The 17,073-nt window shown below is 38.7% G+C and overlaps 1 protein-coding gene across 3 annotated transcripts in view; it reads left to right on the top strand.

Annotated features, from left to right (window-relative positions):
* AMN1 (antagonist of mitotic exit network 1 homolog) overlaps positions 1–16,906 on the top strand; it is a 28,261-nt gene extending 11,355 nt beyond the window's left edge. For all 3 annotated transcript variants that reach the window (XM_049822534.1, XM_049822533.1, XM_049822535.1), the window contains 4 exons: positions 1,778–1,995; positions 6,393–6,449; positions 12,503–12,614; positions 13,248–16,906. In XM_049822534.1, coding sequence (XP_049678491.1) covers positions 1,778–1,995; positions 6,393–6,449; positions 12,503–12,614; positions 13,248–13,321 — 461 coding nt within the window. In that variant the 3' untranslated portion in view covers positions 13,322–16,906. The remainder of the gene's footprint in view (positions 1–1,777; positions 1,996–6,392; positions 6,450–12,502; positions 12,615–13,247) is intronic.
* Positions 16,907–17,073: the final 167 nt, after the last annotated feature.

The following is a 17,073-nucleotide window of genomic DNA, read 5'->3' as shown; positions in this document are numbered from 1 at the left end:
GGACTTTAAGATTTCAGGTGTTACTTGTAACCTCCAATTTCAAGTTGTATCAGAACCTATTAGCTTAAAAGAATTAAGCTTGCTGAGTTTTATTTCCCACAAGCTTTGTTTTGTCTTTTAATTATACTTACTCCTTTGCTCCATGATTAACTCATCCTTACTGAAAATTGAGGCAAAATATTAATTTAGTATTGAGCTAATGTATACTGTACTTTAGATAAGTCTTGGTTTGTATTTTCTTACCACTGCATAATGATAACACTTACCTTTATACTTAAGTAATTGGTTAAACTTTTAAAAATTCATTTTATTTATTTTCAGTGTCACCTCATTGTTAAACTTTTTGACCCCTAAGATACAGTTTGTAGTAGTCTTCCCACCATGTCTTCATCTGTCCACTGATTTCTAATACAGTTCTTAAAGTACTGGCTAAGCCTAGAGCTCTTTAGGTATACTTTTCATCTCTTTGGATAGAGATCCCAGATTACTTTGCAATTAAACTGGGAAGTCTAGTTCTTTATTGGCAAGCTCCTAGTCCATCCAACTTTACTACTTATAAACTGAGCCCTTTTTAAACTGAAACTCAGTTATGAAGCCATTAGTTTAAGCTGAAACAGTTCTTTATCACTCATCTCAATTACATACAGAACAAAGGACCCCAAACCACCTCATTTTAAAGCAGTGTTACCTTTTACTAATTCAGTAACAGGTGGGGGGGGCTTGATTAGTTTGTTTGGGGGGGCGTTTGTGTGGGTTTGTTGGTTTGGTTTTTGTTTGGTTTTTGTTTTTTTTTTTTTAAGAAACCTACTGGCTACCACATCAAGAAATACCTGAGCCCTGTCATTACTAGGAAACATTTGCTCTGTAGTTTGTATGTGGAACATATAGTGTCCTTCAATACAATATCCAGTAGTACTTCTCTGTCAAATTCAACTACCCCTACTGTCTCTTCTATCATTCTTTGCAAAGTGATTCTGACCCAAGCAAGTACTATCCATGTTTCTTTGAAGTTCTTATATAGTAACATATCTTAATGACATTCAACTTTTTATTTCTATCTATCTGTAAGTGATGTAATTTTCTGTACCGCTGTAATCATAATGTTTCCATCATCCTTGAAATAAATTCCTTTCACAAATTGCATCTGTAGTTCATGTACTTTTATTGTCTACCTCCTGACACTTCTGTGCAAATATTTCGGTTATTACTGACTGTCAGGGCTTTGAGGGCACCAACAGACCCTAATGCCTATGACTGGTCTCACCTGCCATGCCCACCTACACCATGGACCTTCAGTCCCAGCCTGAGCTTTGTCATAGGTGTATCTTGTTCCTGTCCTGCTTCTGAACTACTGTTTTGATTTCTTGAATTGACCTCAGACATGACCTTTTACCTTGCTTTTTGCCTGATACTCACTGCACCATCAGTGGGAACTGGCATTATCATCAGTCTGCTTTCAAGCCATTGGCTTTTTTTCATGCACTCACTCAGGTGATACCTCATGTATGTAATATCCCTCTGGTATCCCTCTGCAGTACAGAAGGGAATTCAGCATTTAGAAATTTTCATAAATTCTAGCATTGTTCATTGTCATTTTCTTTTTCTCATCCTTGAATTAAAAGAAACCAACCACAAAATTATTTCCTTGTACAGTCCTGCTGCCATGCACGAGATGAAAGTTGGAACAGTCAATGACCAGGGGACAGCAAATTGGATTCAGCATGGTGGTTATGTTAAAAAATGAATAATTCTTTAAATTGCTCTGTTTCTTTGACAGGTGTCATAGCACTGGCCTTGTCCTGTCCTTACTTGTGTGAAGCGTCTTTTAAAAGGTGCTGCGATATAACTGACAGTGGAGTTCTTGCTCTTGCACTCAACTGCCAGTTCCTACAAATAGTGAACTTGGGCAGCTGTTCAGGCATCATGGATGCATCTCTGCAGGCACTAGGAGAAAACTGCAAATTTCTTCACAGTGTGGACTTTTCATCTACTCGGGTAACTATGGTGGCAATTGGCTGATTGACTTTTGTTTGTTTATTTTTTAAGATTGTCATGATAAAATTGAAAGGGGATCTTTTTAGCTCTACTCTTTACAAGATTTAGGACCACAGTTCACTTCCAGTTTCCTCCTCTCAAGGAAAAGGAGAGATACATTTTGCATCTTGGTAATGAGAAAAATAAATATTTTGGTTATTACAGCATGTATTGTGGACCAAAGATAAACTTTTATTAGAATATACCTAATATTGGAGATTTTTTTTCAGTATCTTTATTTAGTGCAATAATTATCTTCAAGTTGTAAAGTAGTCCAAAATATTTCATTTAAAAAAAGTAGAATCTTGGACAGATTATTGTCTGCTTTCAGTTAGGACAAACTGACTTGAGTAATAATAATATAGGATGTCAAACAATGTAAGTCCCTAGTAGAAGTGAACACTTCATAATTAGTTCTAGTTCAAGAGTGATTGTGCCTTCTGAATGGCTTGTCAGAGTTATGTTATGCAGTCAACGCAGAAAGAATGACATTTACAATGTCAGGAAGGCCAGGTAAGAGGATTTAACAACAGTTAGTATTTAGCATGAGAAGGGGGAAGGCAGCTGCAACAGCAATACTGTAACATACTTCATAATTACAGTAAGATAATGAAGTGAGGGAAAGGATTTTTTGCAGTAAGTGTAGTGTTCAGTTATCTGTGATGGTGAGTGATTATGTTGAATGTGAGTCAAGCACAGAGCATTCGTAATGAAGTGCCAGATCTGGAAAACACGTAGCAGGTTCTTATTTTAGATTGTATTCTTCTTTCAGTTTTTCCAGAAGTAGGGCATCGAAGGTATTTTAATTTTTTTTTTTTGTAATTTTCATTTAACTCTATTTCTTCAAACTTACTTCATTACTTTTTTTATTCCTTTGCATCTCTCTTCTTTTATAGGAAATAGCTAAGTTTCCCTGTATATGTTTTAAATGAGATTAAAGCTTCTTGAGTAACTAAACATTTCCACATTTTTTTTTTCCTTTCTGATAATCATATGGTGGCAATAGACTAGAATTCTGAATTTCACTTGACTAAAAATACATGGAAACATATACTAGGTATAAATGAAATAAGTTTAGGATGAAGCAGAGAAACTATGGATGGCTCATGCCTGTAGAGATTGCGAGGCCTAACCATACTGTGTTTGAGTGCCAGAATGCATAGTAAAAATATCAAGTGGAACTGGCAAAGCTGTATGAAAGAGTAAAACAGTGAGAACATTGGGCATAAATGAACAGGCAAAGAAGGGCACAGTTCACTTGCAGGAACAAGGAAGCAGATGTGAGCTAGACTACAAAGGGGCCAAATGCCTCAAAGTGATATAGCCATTTTAAAAATAGGCTCATCTGGTGACTGCAGAGATGAGATACAATAAGTAGAAGGTATAGAAATGGTACTAAATAACAAGAAATGGGGTAGGTGAGGCAAGGGAAGGACTGAACTAAGAAGAAGCTGTAGCTCTGTCTCTCCTGTACGCACACAGAGAGTGAGTGGAAGCTTGGCCTGAAGAACTCTGCTACAGTGGCCGAAGACCCCATAAGAAATATATGTTTACTTATCACTACGCCTATAGTACCATTCTGAGGAGGCAGGTTTTATACATAAACCCGTACTTATACTCTCCTTCTAGTGGGCTCTAAATCCCGCAGTATTAACAGGTTGAAACACAGTCTCAAGAATCCAAATCCTTGCACTAATTAAACAGTACATTTCCTCTTTAATGTTCATTGACTTGGTGTTATGGCAAATAATTGTGGGAAGAACCTTGCCTGAAAAGGCTGTGCAGACTCCAGCAGTTTTCTGTGTAGGGTGTGGGACAATTTAGTTCTCTGCAAAATGTTTTGGCAAAAGCAGGAGTTTTGCAGGTTAGCAGTTTTATCTGTGCAGACGCTTCTCGTGTAGAACGGAGCTGGGTTGCTAATGTACGTAACTGGTGGTACTGGGCTATGTAAGCCTTTGCTAGAGATGCATACAGAGTTCAGTTAACAACTGGTCTGTACCAAGAAGCTGATGTATTTGTGACTTGGTACTAACTGCAGGTGGTTTATCCCCAATATGAGTGTATCCCTTGATGAGGATGGGCAGATGTGGCATTACGGACAGTGCACGTAGATAAGCAACAGAGTAGGAGACAATACTGCTGTTACCGAAAAATCTCGGAATAAAGAACTTATCAACACCAATTTAGTGTAGATAAGCAGACACTTCTTTATTGACGGCCGGGTGCGCGGGTGAGTCCTCTCACGAACCACGCACCCCGAACACCAAAATCATACACCTTATATTAAACTTATTCATTCATATTCATTAGATTTCCAAGAAATGTTATACATATTCATTAGATTTCTGGGAAGTTATTAGCATATGTTAATGTCCTTTACGCATGCGCATTGAAGGTCTCTGGTGGTCTTCTAGAGTCCTCTGGTGGTCTTTCATAGTCTTCCTCACTTGTCCGCTTTTTGACCTCCTTTAGGTGATTCTGCGCAGTTTGGCCCTTGGCAGGTAACTAACTATTTCTTGGCAGATAATTACGAGTTGCTTCATAAAGAACTTATCAGTTTCCATTAATTTGACATTCTGACATCTTCTACATTCTTCTAGGTTATTATATACTCCTACTAATAAACACTATATCCAGATCATCTTAAATCTCAAGCTTGTTATCTAAGTTCTAAATGTTCCTACTAGATGATTTTGGCCAATTCCTCCGGCCTTGGTACAGGGTTATATAGAGGATTTCACAGTAGCTGTTGGTTGTTGGTTAAATGTATAAAATGCCATAGAGACATATAATTCTATATTCCTATTAAAATTAAATATGATTAATTCTAACTAATAACAAATCAATAATAAATCAGTAACACTGCAACACTAGTAATAGTGTAACAGTGGTTGCTGTGAGCTCATACAGGGAAATCAGGGGACTTTGTTTTGATAGAAAACTGGTTTCAAGCTCTCACACTGTCATAACGATATGCTCACAAGCATCAAGACAGTAGCTTTCAGATGGTCTCTCCCAGTGTTCATGCACCAACCAGGCAGTCTGATCCAGGTTTGTTTTGATGAGATGGAGGATAAGGGACACAGGTTATCAAATCTTCATCACTTTACTCGGGTTGGTCTTAGGTTGGTGACCATGCACTGGTTTTGAATGTGCTGGTTTATACCCTTTAGGAACTGACAGTGATTACTCTCTCCATTCTGTCCCACCTATGGGAGTTACTAGAATTTATTCATTTACTGCCCTTTGTCTCCTGGTCTGGATGTCTTGAGGAGCTAAATGTGCTGTTGTCTTGATGACCTGCTAAGCTAGGTACTGACAATACCTGCTATTCTTACAGGTCTTTATGTGCATCCATGCTGGGACGTTCCTGTCTGTTCTCTGTTTGCGCTGATCTGACCCTTTCTATTACAGCTCAGTACGGTAGACTTGCAATAGAAGGCCAGAAGGCAGTAAGACAATATGTGCAATGGGAATAATCAAATCTTTTAACAGAAATGAAGCTTGTGCCCTCTGGATTCTAGCTGTCAAATTTGGCTGAGCCTTACTGTGTATATGTGATGACTACTATTCCTGCCATCTAATATAAATTCTATGAAAAAAACCTGTGTGACGGATCTGATAACCAATCCAGCTTTTGAAGTGGGGAGGAAGTTTAATCAATTTTCTTCCTGGAAGCAAATGAATAAATTGGCCTTTCTTGCCTTTCTAAGGAAAGAAATGTCTTTTGTCTCTTTCCTCTCTCTTGCAGGTAATCATTGCTTTGTGGCTGGCTGTAGCCAATCACTTTGAGAAACCTTTTAGTGTGAGTGTATGACTGCTGTAAGACTGCTTGTTTGAGGGATTTTTGTCTTATGTAACTGGTTTGCTTCAGGATAAGTAAAAGTAAGACAGCAGATAAAAGATGGCTATGATTACTTTTTTTTTTTCCCAACCCAAGAAACTTCAGGAACATCTCCAGCAATCCTGAAAACAGAAGAAAAATTGGTCTAGGTAGAGCAGAAATGCTTTAAACCTAATAAATTAAAAGTGCCATGTTCTGACTGTAGTAGTGTACCCACTGTTAAGTGAGACAAGGAAGCTGCAGAAATAGCAGTTACACAGTTGGAAACATCCGGGTAGAAAGCCAGGCTGCATCACATGGCAGTAAAATGCAGCAGTGTTTAATAGACTGAAAAAACCATACTTGGATAATTTTCTCTCCAAGCTTAGTTGGGAAGAAAGTACCGTAATGTTAAGTGTATTCAGTGACTGCAGGGAGTGACTAAATTAATGTAATCCCGCCCCCCCCCCCCCCCCCCCAATAGCTGTGTTGCACTTTAATCCATTGTTAGTAACAACGTGTGTTTTTTCTCTAGGTAACAGATGATGGCGTTGTAGCACTAGTGAGTGGAACATGTTCAAAGAATTTAAAGGTAACTTACTTAACCTAATAACAAAGAAATGAACAAAAGCAAATACCTGCATTTTTTTATTATTATCAGTATTACTTATGAGGGATGGTTTTTATTGACTGACTTTGGCCTTTGTTTGTATACACACTTGCCCAGATTTTGATTGTGAATTGAATATTTTCTGTCTCTCTGCAGCAGTGCCCCAGACCAGCTTTTTGAGACTCTCAGTCTTTTCAAAATGTGTTTTCTTCTGTTGAATGTAGTATTGTTGCCGAAAAACTTGGAATAAAAACTTATCAATACCAATTTAGTGTAGATAAGCAGACACTTCTTTATTGACGGCCGGGTGCGCGGGTGAGTCCTCTCACGAACCACACACCCCTGAACACCAAAATCATACACCTTATATTGAACTTATTCATTCATATTCATTAGATTTCCAAGAAAGGTTATGGATATTAATTAGATTTCTGGGAAGTTATTAGCATATACAAATGTCCTTTACGCAGGCGCATTGAAGGTCTCTGGTGGTCTTCTAGAGTCCTCTGGTGGTCTTTCATAGTCTTCCTCACTTGTCTGCTTCTTGACCTCTCAGGTGATTCTGCGCAGTACGATTCTCACCATCATCTATATTAGTTTACATAAAAATGAATACTATGTCTGTTCTTAAATACAACCTAATAAGTGGTCCTTCAATCACACCATCTTATTAATATTTTTATGTTAAAACAATCATTGGTTAATCTCACTTAACTCTACTGATTGGAATCCTTGATAATTAGATAGAGGTGGGAAGGGTAAGGGGTTTCCAAGCAGCAAACCGGTGTCCATAACGGTTTTCTTAGTTTCTTAAAACAAAACACTACAAATCAACAAATCTTTGTCAAAGTTTCTGTGGTTAAATGATTTTAGACAATACTTGAATTCTTATGGTTACACATAGTACATTTTCTAAAGTTCCTAAGTTCCTATGACTATATTTCAAACTTAACACTCCCATACCTATGCTTCACAATTTTCTACTTCTTAATCCAACTGTTGCTTAAATGTGTATAGTGTTTGCTAAAATATTTCTTACAATTCTACATTCCTATTAGAATTAATCATATTCAATTTTAACTAATAACAAATCAATAACAAATCAGTAACAGTATGATAATTTTAACTCATGTTGTTTTACAGAGCTGTATAATAAATGCAAATGAATGCTTAACTTTTTCCCTTGATTTCTTTGGAGTTATTGATTCTGTTTGAACACTGAGGCAGAATTTGTATTGTGGATAATTTCATGGATTTAAGAAATCAGTTAGCACCTCTGCATAGGTAAATCTCTAACTCATGAAAGCAACTGTGAAAATGAAGTTGTCTTTGCATAAAGATTCTCTGGGCACTTAGACAGTGATAAAAAGATGGAGAAGAGGCACCCCATACCTCTTACTATAAATTATCTACTTTTCTATATATTACATTTCTTATCTGTGTGGGGTTTTTTGCTTTTGTAAAGGCTGGTTCTGAATCCAAGCTATTCATCTGGAAACTAAGATGGGAAACAAATTTAGTTTTTAATTAAAAAACCAACCCTAAACAAAATACCAAATCTGGGTCAGCTGACAGTATTATGTCACAACACAGGGTGGACAGACCAGGGAGTCATGTTGAGTTCGGAATTCCCTCAGGCTAAATTAAGGCAAAATGACACCAAATGATCAGTTAAACGTTTTATTCATGGCAGAAGCAAACTGAACTTGGGAGGCATAACAGTAGGTGCCATGGTTTCTCACAACAGGAATTGGCATGGAACTACCTCTGTAAACCGCGTAAGCCGCGGTAACCGTGTACATCAATCCAGGGAAGACGGGGATCCCTCCCGTTGGGTCAGGAGGTTCAGAGCGGAGCCCCTTGCTTTCTGGACTCCTCAGAGAGGAGCTCAGGGGCGGCTGGATCCACTCCTAGTGCCAGAGTTGGTCAGTGGTTTATGTCTAAAGGGATGAGGTGTAGGGATTGTGGAAAAAGAAACAGAGAAGAAGACAGGGAGAGAAAAAGGAAGAGAGAAAGATGTCACCGGTCCTGGGTCCAGCGTTGGTCCAGTCAGCTGAGGGGTCCCATTCAGGTGGGCACAGGTGCATGGGGCTTCTCCTCTTATCATGTCCTTGCCCCTCCTTTGGACAGGCACTCAAACTCATTGGGCTAATTAGGTGTAACCTTCCGGGAAATGGGTGGGTGAGCTTGGGGGTCCTTTGGGGAGTAAATTCCCCTTCCCTGCAGCCATGACCATTGTTTGATCTTTGTATGAGAACAGTTTATCAGAACAGGTTGCTGCCCACCCTGCAGGGCACCCTCCTCTTATGTCTGTGCTGATGGGTGCTCAGCGGCTGCTTTTCACCTGTGGTTCCTTGGTGTGCACAGTTCCTTGGGTTCCTTGTTATGCAGAGTTGGTCTTTAAGCAGAACTTGCCCCACCACAATGTTTGAGACATTAACTCTTTCAGTCTCTCACATATTAATAACCTACAAAAAATAGAACTGTTATTGTTTTATTTGGAGGGCGAACAGTTAGATTTGGTTTTGGTTTTTTCCAACTGATCGTGTCTATTTTGGACAATCTTTTTAGTCTTGTTAAGTCTTGCAGTACAAGGTGAAATTATTATTTTTCAGACCATAGCAATGAGATATTTTTTTTATATATACTGGCATTGACTTGAAAATGTCTTTGTCTTTTAGCTGGTTACACCTATAGCTGTAGCAGAACATTGATTCCAGATTTTCTAAACAACCCCGAGACTATGCAGATAGTCTTCAAAAGACACCTCTCATACCCAGCCTACAAATGTAAATCGACATGTATCACTGTGATTTGGATTCGGTCATTCGGACTAGGTCACTCTCAAAAAGTCTTCAGTACATGTCTTAAAACACAAATATTATAAAAAGTTTTTTCATAGGTTTATTGTAATAAGTTTTGGGTTTGCTATTGAGTAGAGCAGGGTTCTGTAAAGTTTCTAGAGGTTTCCTGGTGGGATTTGAACTATTTTCCAGCAATATTGCTATAATTATTCTGTCAGTATTATCTTCCCTCTTCTGTATTATTACTGTTCACAGTTTGTAGAGATTTATATTCTTGTGCGTAAGCCCTTTTTCTTCAAGCCATGTAAATGCAGTGCCATTTATTTTTAATAAAAATTTCCAGCTACAAAATGTGGCCTTTGGTGTTTCCTGATCACATTGCTGTGGTTACTATTTCTTTGAAAGTGCACAGGTTTTCTTTTGTGTGTGCTGCGCATGGATGCCTGTGGAAGCTGTACCGGGTCAGGTAGAACAAGTTAGGTAGCTTACGTAAGACTTGTTTCATCTGTAAGTCTTCAAGAAAGTAATGTTGAGGTGGTGGGTTTTGATTTCAGAAGAACTAGTGAGAAATTTCAGTCATGCCAGACTGAATAGTACTATGGATTTTGCTTGTTTATTTTCCTATGCTCAGTACTTGTTTCCACTTTCTTAAAAGCCATGTATGTACGTGCTTTTGCATTTGTTTTTTGAGGTGGGTTTTTTGGGGTGGGTGGGAGGGGTGGGCGTGGTCTGTGCAGTTTTAGTAAGGCAAAATTTAATGTTTTTCTGTGGAATGACAATTTTAAAAACAAAAGTTGTGTTCTGTGACTATAAACAGCTAGAATGGGTTAAGTCTTTTAGTTTACAAGCAGTAAGGAAAAGAAATTTAATAGAGAATATGGAATTATTTGCTACAATCTCTTCTTCAGTGTAACTTCCTTGTCTGTCTCAGAATCCTCATACCTCTGTTTCGTGTCATCAAAATGCAAGTTTATAGACAGTGATCTAATGTCAGGTACACGGTGAAAACAGTAGGGTCTTTAAAATTCTCAAACTGTAATTAGCAGGCAGATTTATAAATCTTTTTACTTCATTTAGAGGCATTCAGATTCCACATTTCACTTAGTAAAATGAACTAAAAACTATCAATATATCAGCTTTTGTATATCTTGCTTCTGTGAATACAGTTGTTTTCTGTGTCATCATTCTGTACAAAGTTGGATTTATTACAAAAGGTCCCTTTCATTTCTGTGCTCTTTCAAGATCCTTGGATTTTATCATTTGGAAGGACACTCTTTCACAATAAAACAATAGGAGTTTTTTTTATTTTTATCCCAAGATCCCTGAAGTATATTTTCCCAAATCCTATTTTCATTAGATTTTATAGTCTCTTTTCTGCATTTCTTCTTGTATGTTATATTTATTAATATGTAAGGCAGTTCAGAGGAAAAAAAAATATTCTGCATTTATTCTTTCTCTAGCACATTGTTATGACATGCAGAAACAGACTCCACAATCACTGAGATTTTAAAGTAGGTATGTTTATCTAGTGCTGGGCAGCACAGGGACTGCAGCTCAATCCTGCCAAAGTCGTGCGCGCCTGACATGGCAACTCACTTCAAATTTAAACAGGCAAGTGTTGCATATACATAAGATTTCCCAATATGCCTGTACATATGCATGACCTATCCCCGCTTCATATTAAAATTAGTTCTAAGATGTCATTTCCCTAAGTTTCTCCCAACTGCACCTGCACAGTGCCTCCTTGTGGTGGTCGTTGGCGGTTGTGAAGATGAAAGCTGTATGTCTTCCTCACAGTGAACTCCTAACCTTCTGTCCCTGCACAGATTCAGTCGCTTCTTGGCATTTATCTAAATCACAAGGCCAGTCTTGGCTAGTTCTTGGGGTTGGCTTCTGCTTCTTATCAGGAACTATCTCTTGCTTCAGTTAGTTTCAACAATGTAAATGTTAAACATCATTTCTCATCCCCGTGGGCTATGTCTACTTCTATTGAAATTCCTTTAACTTCATTGCAAGCTAGATAATTATTAAACAGTTCCAATCTACATCCATATCTACTCTATCTACTAAGATTCCCTTAACTCCCCTTCTCTCAGAGGATTTTCAAACGTGGGTTTCTCTAGGTTTGCTTTATTAACAACTCAAGAGTTGGGCCACCACCGCAGTGAATGGCAAGCTTCCAAAAATTTCTCAGTCTCATATACCTTTTTACCATGCGTTATTCCAGTCCAAAGTCTTTGTAATTTTCCAGACGATCTCAGTTCCCATGTCATTATCATTCATCATCTTATCTCATCAATTCTTGTGTCCCGGTTCCTCTCTGAAGTTAGAGGTTGTAGGCAGAAGGTCTTCGGTCACCACAGTCACTTATCTTCTTACACATCAAAGATCACCTTTGAATTTCTGAAAATCACTCAGGCTATTCTATTAATTTATCTTGCTCCAAGGTTAATCACTTACTCCCATGTCTTAGGTCTAAGACTGTGATCCTTCTTCTGTTGATTCAGCTTGACTGGGTTTTAAGCCAGCCATGGTGGGGGCTACACATAGGACAAATAAGCAGTTTATGCATATTGCTTTATAAGCACCTGCATTCTATTAATCACATCTAAAGCAATCTCTAATCATTAGTTATAGGTCTATTATGAATAGTCTTAGAAACAGTGACGCTTAAGGCCTAGTTCCCTTTACATACATACAACAGGTACCAGTTTTACAACTGCACAGAAATGAAGGAGAGAGCAGGTTTTAGTCTAATCTTGGAAGAAGTTCTTAGACTTCTTTTAGGAACTATGTAGACATATAGATAGATATTAGGAAATACAGCAGAGACTCTTGAATCCTGCCTGTTTTGGGAAACTGCAGAATTCAGTTTGGGTTCTTTTATCCTGGACAACAAATTACTAGGAGAATGTGTGTCATAGGAAAACTGATGGGATTCAAACACTGTAGAATCTCCCTGAAAAGTTTTCTCAGTTGTCTTGAGTGATATATGTGTTTTGGGAAAACTTGGATTTATGTTTAGTTTCAACTTTTCATAGAAAAGCTGTCTTATTTTTCCTGAGGATATTTTCATGGTCTGTACAGGACCACATATGGGGTCAATGAATAGAGGAGTAGTAGGTCATAATTTCTTCTGGGTGGGGATCTCTGAAAATGGTTGGGCAAAGGAAAGCTTTCCAAAACTATGGGTGCTCTGACAGGCTTTTGTTACTACTATTTTCATAACAGGAGATCCACATGGAACGCTGTGTGAATCTGACTGATGTTGCTGTGGAAGCAGTCCTTACTTGTTGTCCAAAGATACACATTTTTCTGTTCCATGGATGCCCATTGGTAACAGGTAGGTCAAATCATGCAGGGAGTAAGAGTAATTACTTCCTTACAGTATCGTCTTGCTCTCTGGAAAAGCACACTATACTTTGTAAATAATCCCAAACATATAGTAACTTACTAGATAAAACAAACAATAATCAGACACTGAGATTTTCAAAGCAAGGCGAGAGTTTTGCTTTGAAACATGGCAACCTTCAGAGATGGATTTTTTTTGTCTTTCCCATTTTCCTCCCCTCAACATGCTGATGAAGCCCCAGAGTTGATGATAAGACTTGAGAAAAATACGTTGGCATCTTAAACCCCTACTCTTTTCCAAAAGTACAGAGCAGCGTCCATTCAAGAAACAGTGGAATGGAGTAGGACTGGTCAGCCTGAAAAAAAAAAACAAACTTAAGAGAGTAAGATCTATCTTGGTTTTTTAAGTTCAGTTGGTTGGTTGGCGATGCTTTACAGTTATGTGATTGGAAAAGGACCAAGTGGGTTTAAATTACTACAGGTATATCTGAAGTGTGATATTGTAATAGCAAGATAAACATAAATGCAGATACATAATTGAACTATTTTCATTTTTGCCTAATTTCTAAACACCACCTATAAATATTCTGAATTAATAACAAGAAATTCCTTGGTTCTTTTGCAGATCGTTCCCGAGATGTTTTAGAGCAGCTAGTCATATCGAACAAAATCAAGCAAGTAACATGGACTGTTTACTGATTATCTATTGTGTACATATGAGTGTAAAGTTTACAGATGGAAGACCTCTTTCAGAAAACAAGCACCTTGGAGAAATAGCTGGTGACTTGTACCACCAGATTGCTTCCCTACTTGTTCCCACCACAGGTCTCCATTGTCATTCCAGTCCTTGCCTGTGAGTCTGGGCTTCCCTATTGTCTCTACTTAGAGCCCTGCCTGTCTTTGCATTGCTGATCATACCTCATTAAGAGGAAAGTTAAACTATAATTAAACTGTCATTGCTCAGCCTCCTTGAAATATCAGATTTGGTTACTACTTAGCATCTTTTAGCATCTTAGCTACCTATACAAACCCAAAGTAAGTAAGTCTGTATTATGAGTTTGTAGTCTGAGGGGGTAGTTGCAACTAAAAGTACCAAGCCCAAACATAGTATTAACGCTTACGCAGAAGTGTCTGAAAATTTGGGACTTTAATCTGACAAAAGTCAACAGACAGAACTGGTGAATGGAGGTGACATTAACAGCAATGCAAATGTATTTTAAGTAGTAACAAGCAATCTCCTTTCACCATGTACTTTTGCTAGGTCTGGAAGAAAAACCACGGATACCTTTCTTTTGATGTTACTGATGCTGCACGTTTCTGTTTTTATTTACCATCAAGTACTTCCTGGATTTTTACACATCTGTTCACGTCTGTGAACATGTAAACATAAAATTGCTTTGAAATTGTTGTAACTTAACTTAATACTGGCAAATACTTACTTGCTTTGGCTTTTGCCAATTTTTCATGCCATTTCCTGCATGAAAATCCTTTTAGGGAACAAAACATTGGTCCTCATAAGCATAGCTGTGAGTCAAACAGGACCAAATTTAGTGTCTGAGTACGTGAATCTCAGGGTGGTAGAGTTCAGCAGAGTATGTGTTCTGCTGCATGTGGAAAAGAAAAAAAAATTAGAAGTGTAGAATGAGTTTATTACATGATGGAGCAGTGGTCTCATCACAATTATAAGTAATGTTCATTGGTTTTCTTGAAACAGCATAACCTCTAGTAAGACTGCTACGTTTTCTACATTAAACTTTAAAAAACACTAGCAATTTTAACATTATACAGGGCAGGTAGCACACTATGTTGATAGCCTGCATCTGGAAGTAGCAGGGTTTAGCTAGGGTGGTCTTATGTGGATCTGATGACACTTAGAATCCGATGAGCTTAGGCAACCATAAGGAATGTTTACTTTATAATTTAACACTTGTCATAGCCACACTCATTTTAAGTGTTGCAGAAACAAACCAGTCTTCTAATCTATTTAAAGTTCAGGTCAAATTGCATGGAAGATAATAATATATATATGTTGCATCCAGTAATATTAAAGGATATTATGATGTCTGACAATAATCTCTGTTCTTCTGTTGATTATATGGTTTATGGAAGAGCAAGTCCGTTTATAAAACTTGCTCAAGTGTAACTGAAGGCATAATTTTCAAACTCCAGTGCCTAAATCCCTAACTCTTGTTGCGTGCAGTACCATGGCTCAGCCCAGTGATGAATGTGTTCCTGTGACATCTATAGGTATAGATGCATCAGCACAAACTATTCCTGCAAACAGGAGAAGTTGGTTTTGCTACGTTAGCAACTAGCATCTGAAGGCTGTAATTGCAGCAAATACATGGACCAGATAGAGGCCTAAGAACCTAATCTACCATGGTTTATTCCCTTTTTTGGCTAAAGAGTAGTTTATTTTTTCACCCTATGGAATCCCTGGTATCAATCAGACCCATCGTTCCTTTGAACACTGGACATGAGTTGGCAATAAATTTTTTTTGCACTGTTTTTCATATTGATCCATCTAGCTGATTAGGCAGCAGCAATGACATGCTCAGTAATCGTGTCAGGTAAGTAAAGCATAAGGATCAGGCTGCCAGCCCTGGTTTCAGGAAGGGTGCCACAAAAAGAGTAAGTAGAATTGTAAGCTAACTCAAGTGGGAGGGTGCCTCAGGAGGTTTCTAGTCTAACTTCCTGCCCAAAGTAAGGCCAGCTCCGAGCACAGACCAGCTTAGTCAGGGCTTTATCCAGCCAAGTCTTGAAAAACTGAAGATGACAGAGCCTTTACAACCTTTTGAGGCAACTTGTTCCACTGCTTGACAGTATTAATGGTGGAAATTTTTTTCCTTTTATCCTGTTTGACCTTACTTTGTTGCAGCTTACACCCTTTCTTGCTGGAAGAGCCTGGTTGTCAGCCCAACAACCTCCTCATAGGTGTGGGCAGGCTGCTCATAGGTCCTTTGAAGCCTTCTCTTTTCCAAGCTGAACAAGCCCAGTTCCTTCAGTCTGTTACTGTAAGATATGTAACTGTAACATAGCACGGTGATGGTCACTAGACTCTCATCTCAAGTGCTACATCCAGAAAGAAGATTGTAAATGAAGATAATATAAAGCAGCTAAAGGTGGAAGACCACCAACATCTGTAACAGCAAGATACTTAAAAAAAATTCCCTCTGTGGGACTGTGCTACTGCTAACCTCACTGGCGAAGTTGTCCTTTTTCTCCTTCCTGATGTAACCTTGGATTTGTCACGTTGAAGGCAAATGCAGCTTATATCATGTTCTTAAATGTGCATGTAGATGTACCATCTTTTCCCATAGCCTCTTCTAAACGTGTAACTTTGTGGTATATTCTCACCTTGTGCTTAAAAATCTGCAGTGAATTAATGCTGTATTTTTAGGTTTGAAAGTTTCATCTAAGTCATGTTAAATCCTTCACTATCTTGAGTCTGCTCTCTTATGTGTTTATTACTAGCATAACTCTACCGGAGTATTTTTTGATTCAGGTTAAATCAGTCATTTGTGAGAGACTGAACAAGTTAACGTCTCAAACACTGTGGTGGGGCAAGTTCTGCCTAACAACGAACTCTGGCTAACAATGAACCCTGCATGAACCGCAGGTGAGAAGCTGATGGAGGGTGTGCTGGAGGGTACACAGTTCCCTGCTCTGATATGCTGAGCGGGGCAGCTCACCAGATATGGCCAAAGGTCAAAGAAGGCTTATGCCTGCAGGGATGGAGAAGTTACTCCCCAAACAACCCCAAGCCCACCGACCCATTTCTTGAAGGTTCTGAAGGTACAAACCGTGCATGGCATCTAATTAGGCTAATGAGTTCAAGTGCCTGCCCGAAGGAGGGGCAAGAAGACTATGTGCACACCCTCCGGAACTGAACCTCTAGACTGGCTGGACCAATGCTGGACACAGGACTGGTGACATCTTTATCTTCTTTTCCTCTTTTCTCTCTTTCTCCTTTTTTCACAATCCCTGCACCTCATCCCTTGAGAGATAAGACCATTGACCCAGTCTGGGACTAGGAGTGGATCCAGCTGCCCCTGGGCTCCTCTCTTGAGAAGGAGTCTAGAAAGCAAGGGGCTCTGCTCTGAACCTCATGACTCAACAGGTGGCATTGCCTTCTTCCCTGAATTGGTATGTATATGGTTACCACGGGTTACACAGTTCACTGATGTAGTTTCATGCCAATTCCTGTTCTGAGAAAACATGTCACCTGCTATTACACCTTCTAAGTTCAGGCTCCTTCTGCCATAAATAAAATGTTTAACTGATCGTTTGGTGTTGCTTCACCTTAATTTAGCCTGAGGGAATTCCAAACTCACCATGACCCCTCCCTGGTCTGCCCAGCCCCAGTTGTGACCTCATTTTCAACAAATGTTTACAAGTACTGGGTGAAGTGGGAGAAGAATGTAATGTGTGCAGTTACCACTTCACATTCT

The sequence above is a fragment of the Accipiter gentilis genome, chromosome 18, assembly GCF_929443795.1.
Source record: "Accipiter gentilis chromosome 18, bAccGen1.1, whole genome shotgun sequence".
Lineage (NCBI taxonomy): Eukaryota > Metazoa > Chordata > Aves > Accipitriformes > Accipitridae > Astur > Astur gentilis.
Note: the sequence above shows the minus strand (reverse complement) of the source record. Positions and strands in the feature narration are given on the sequence as shown.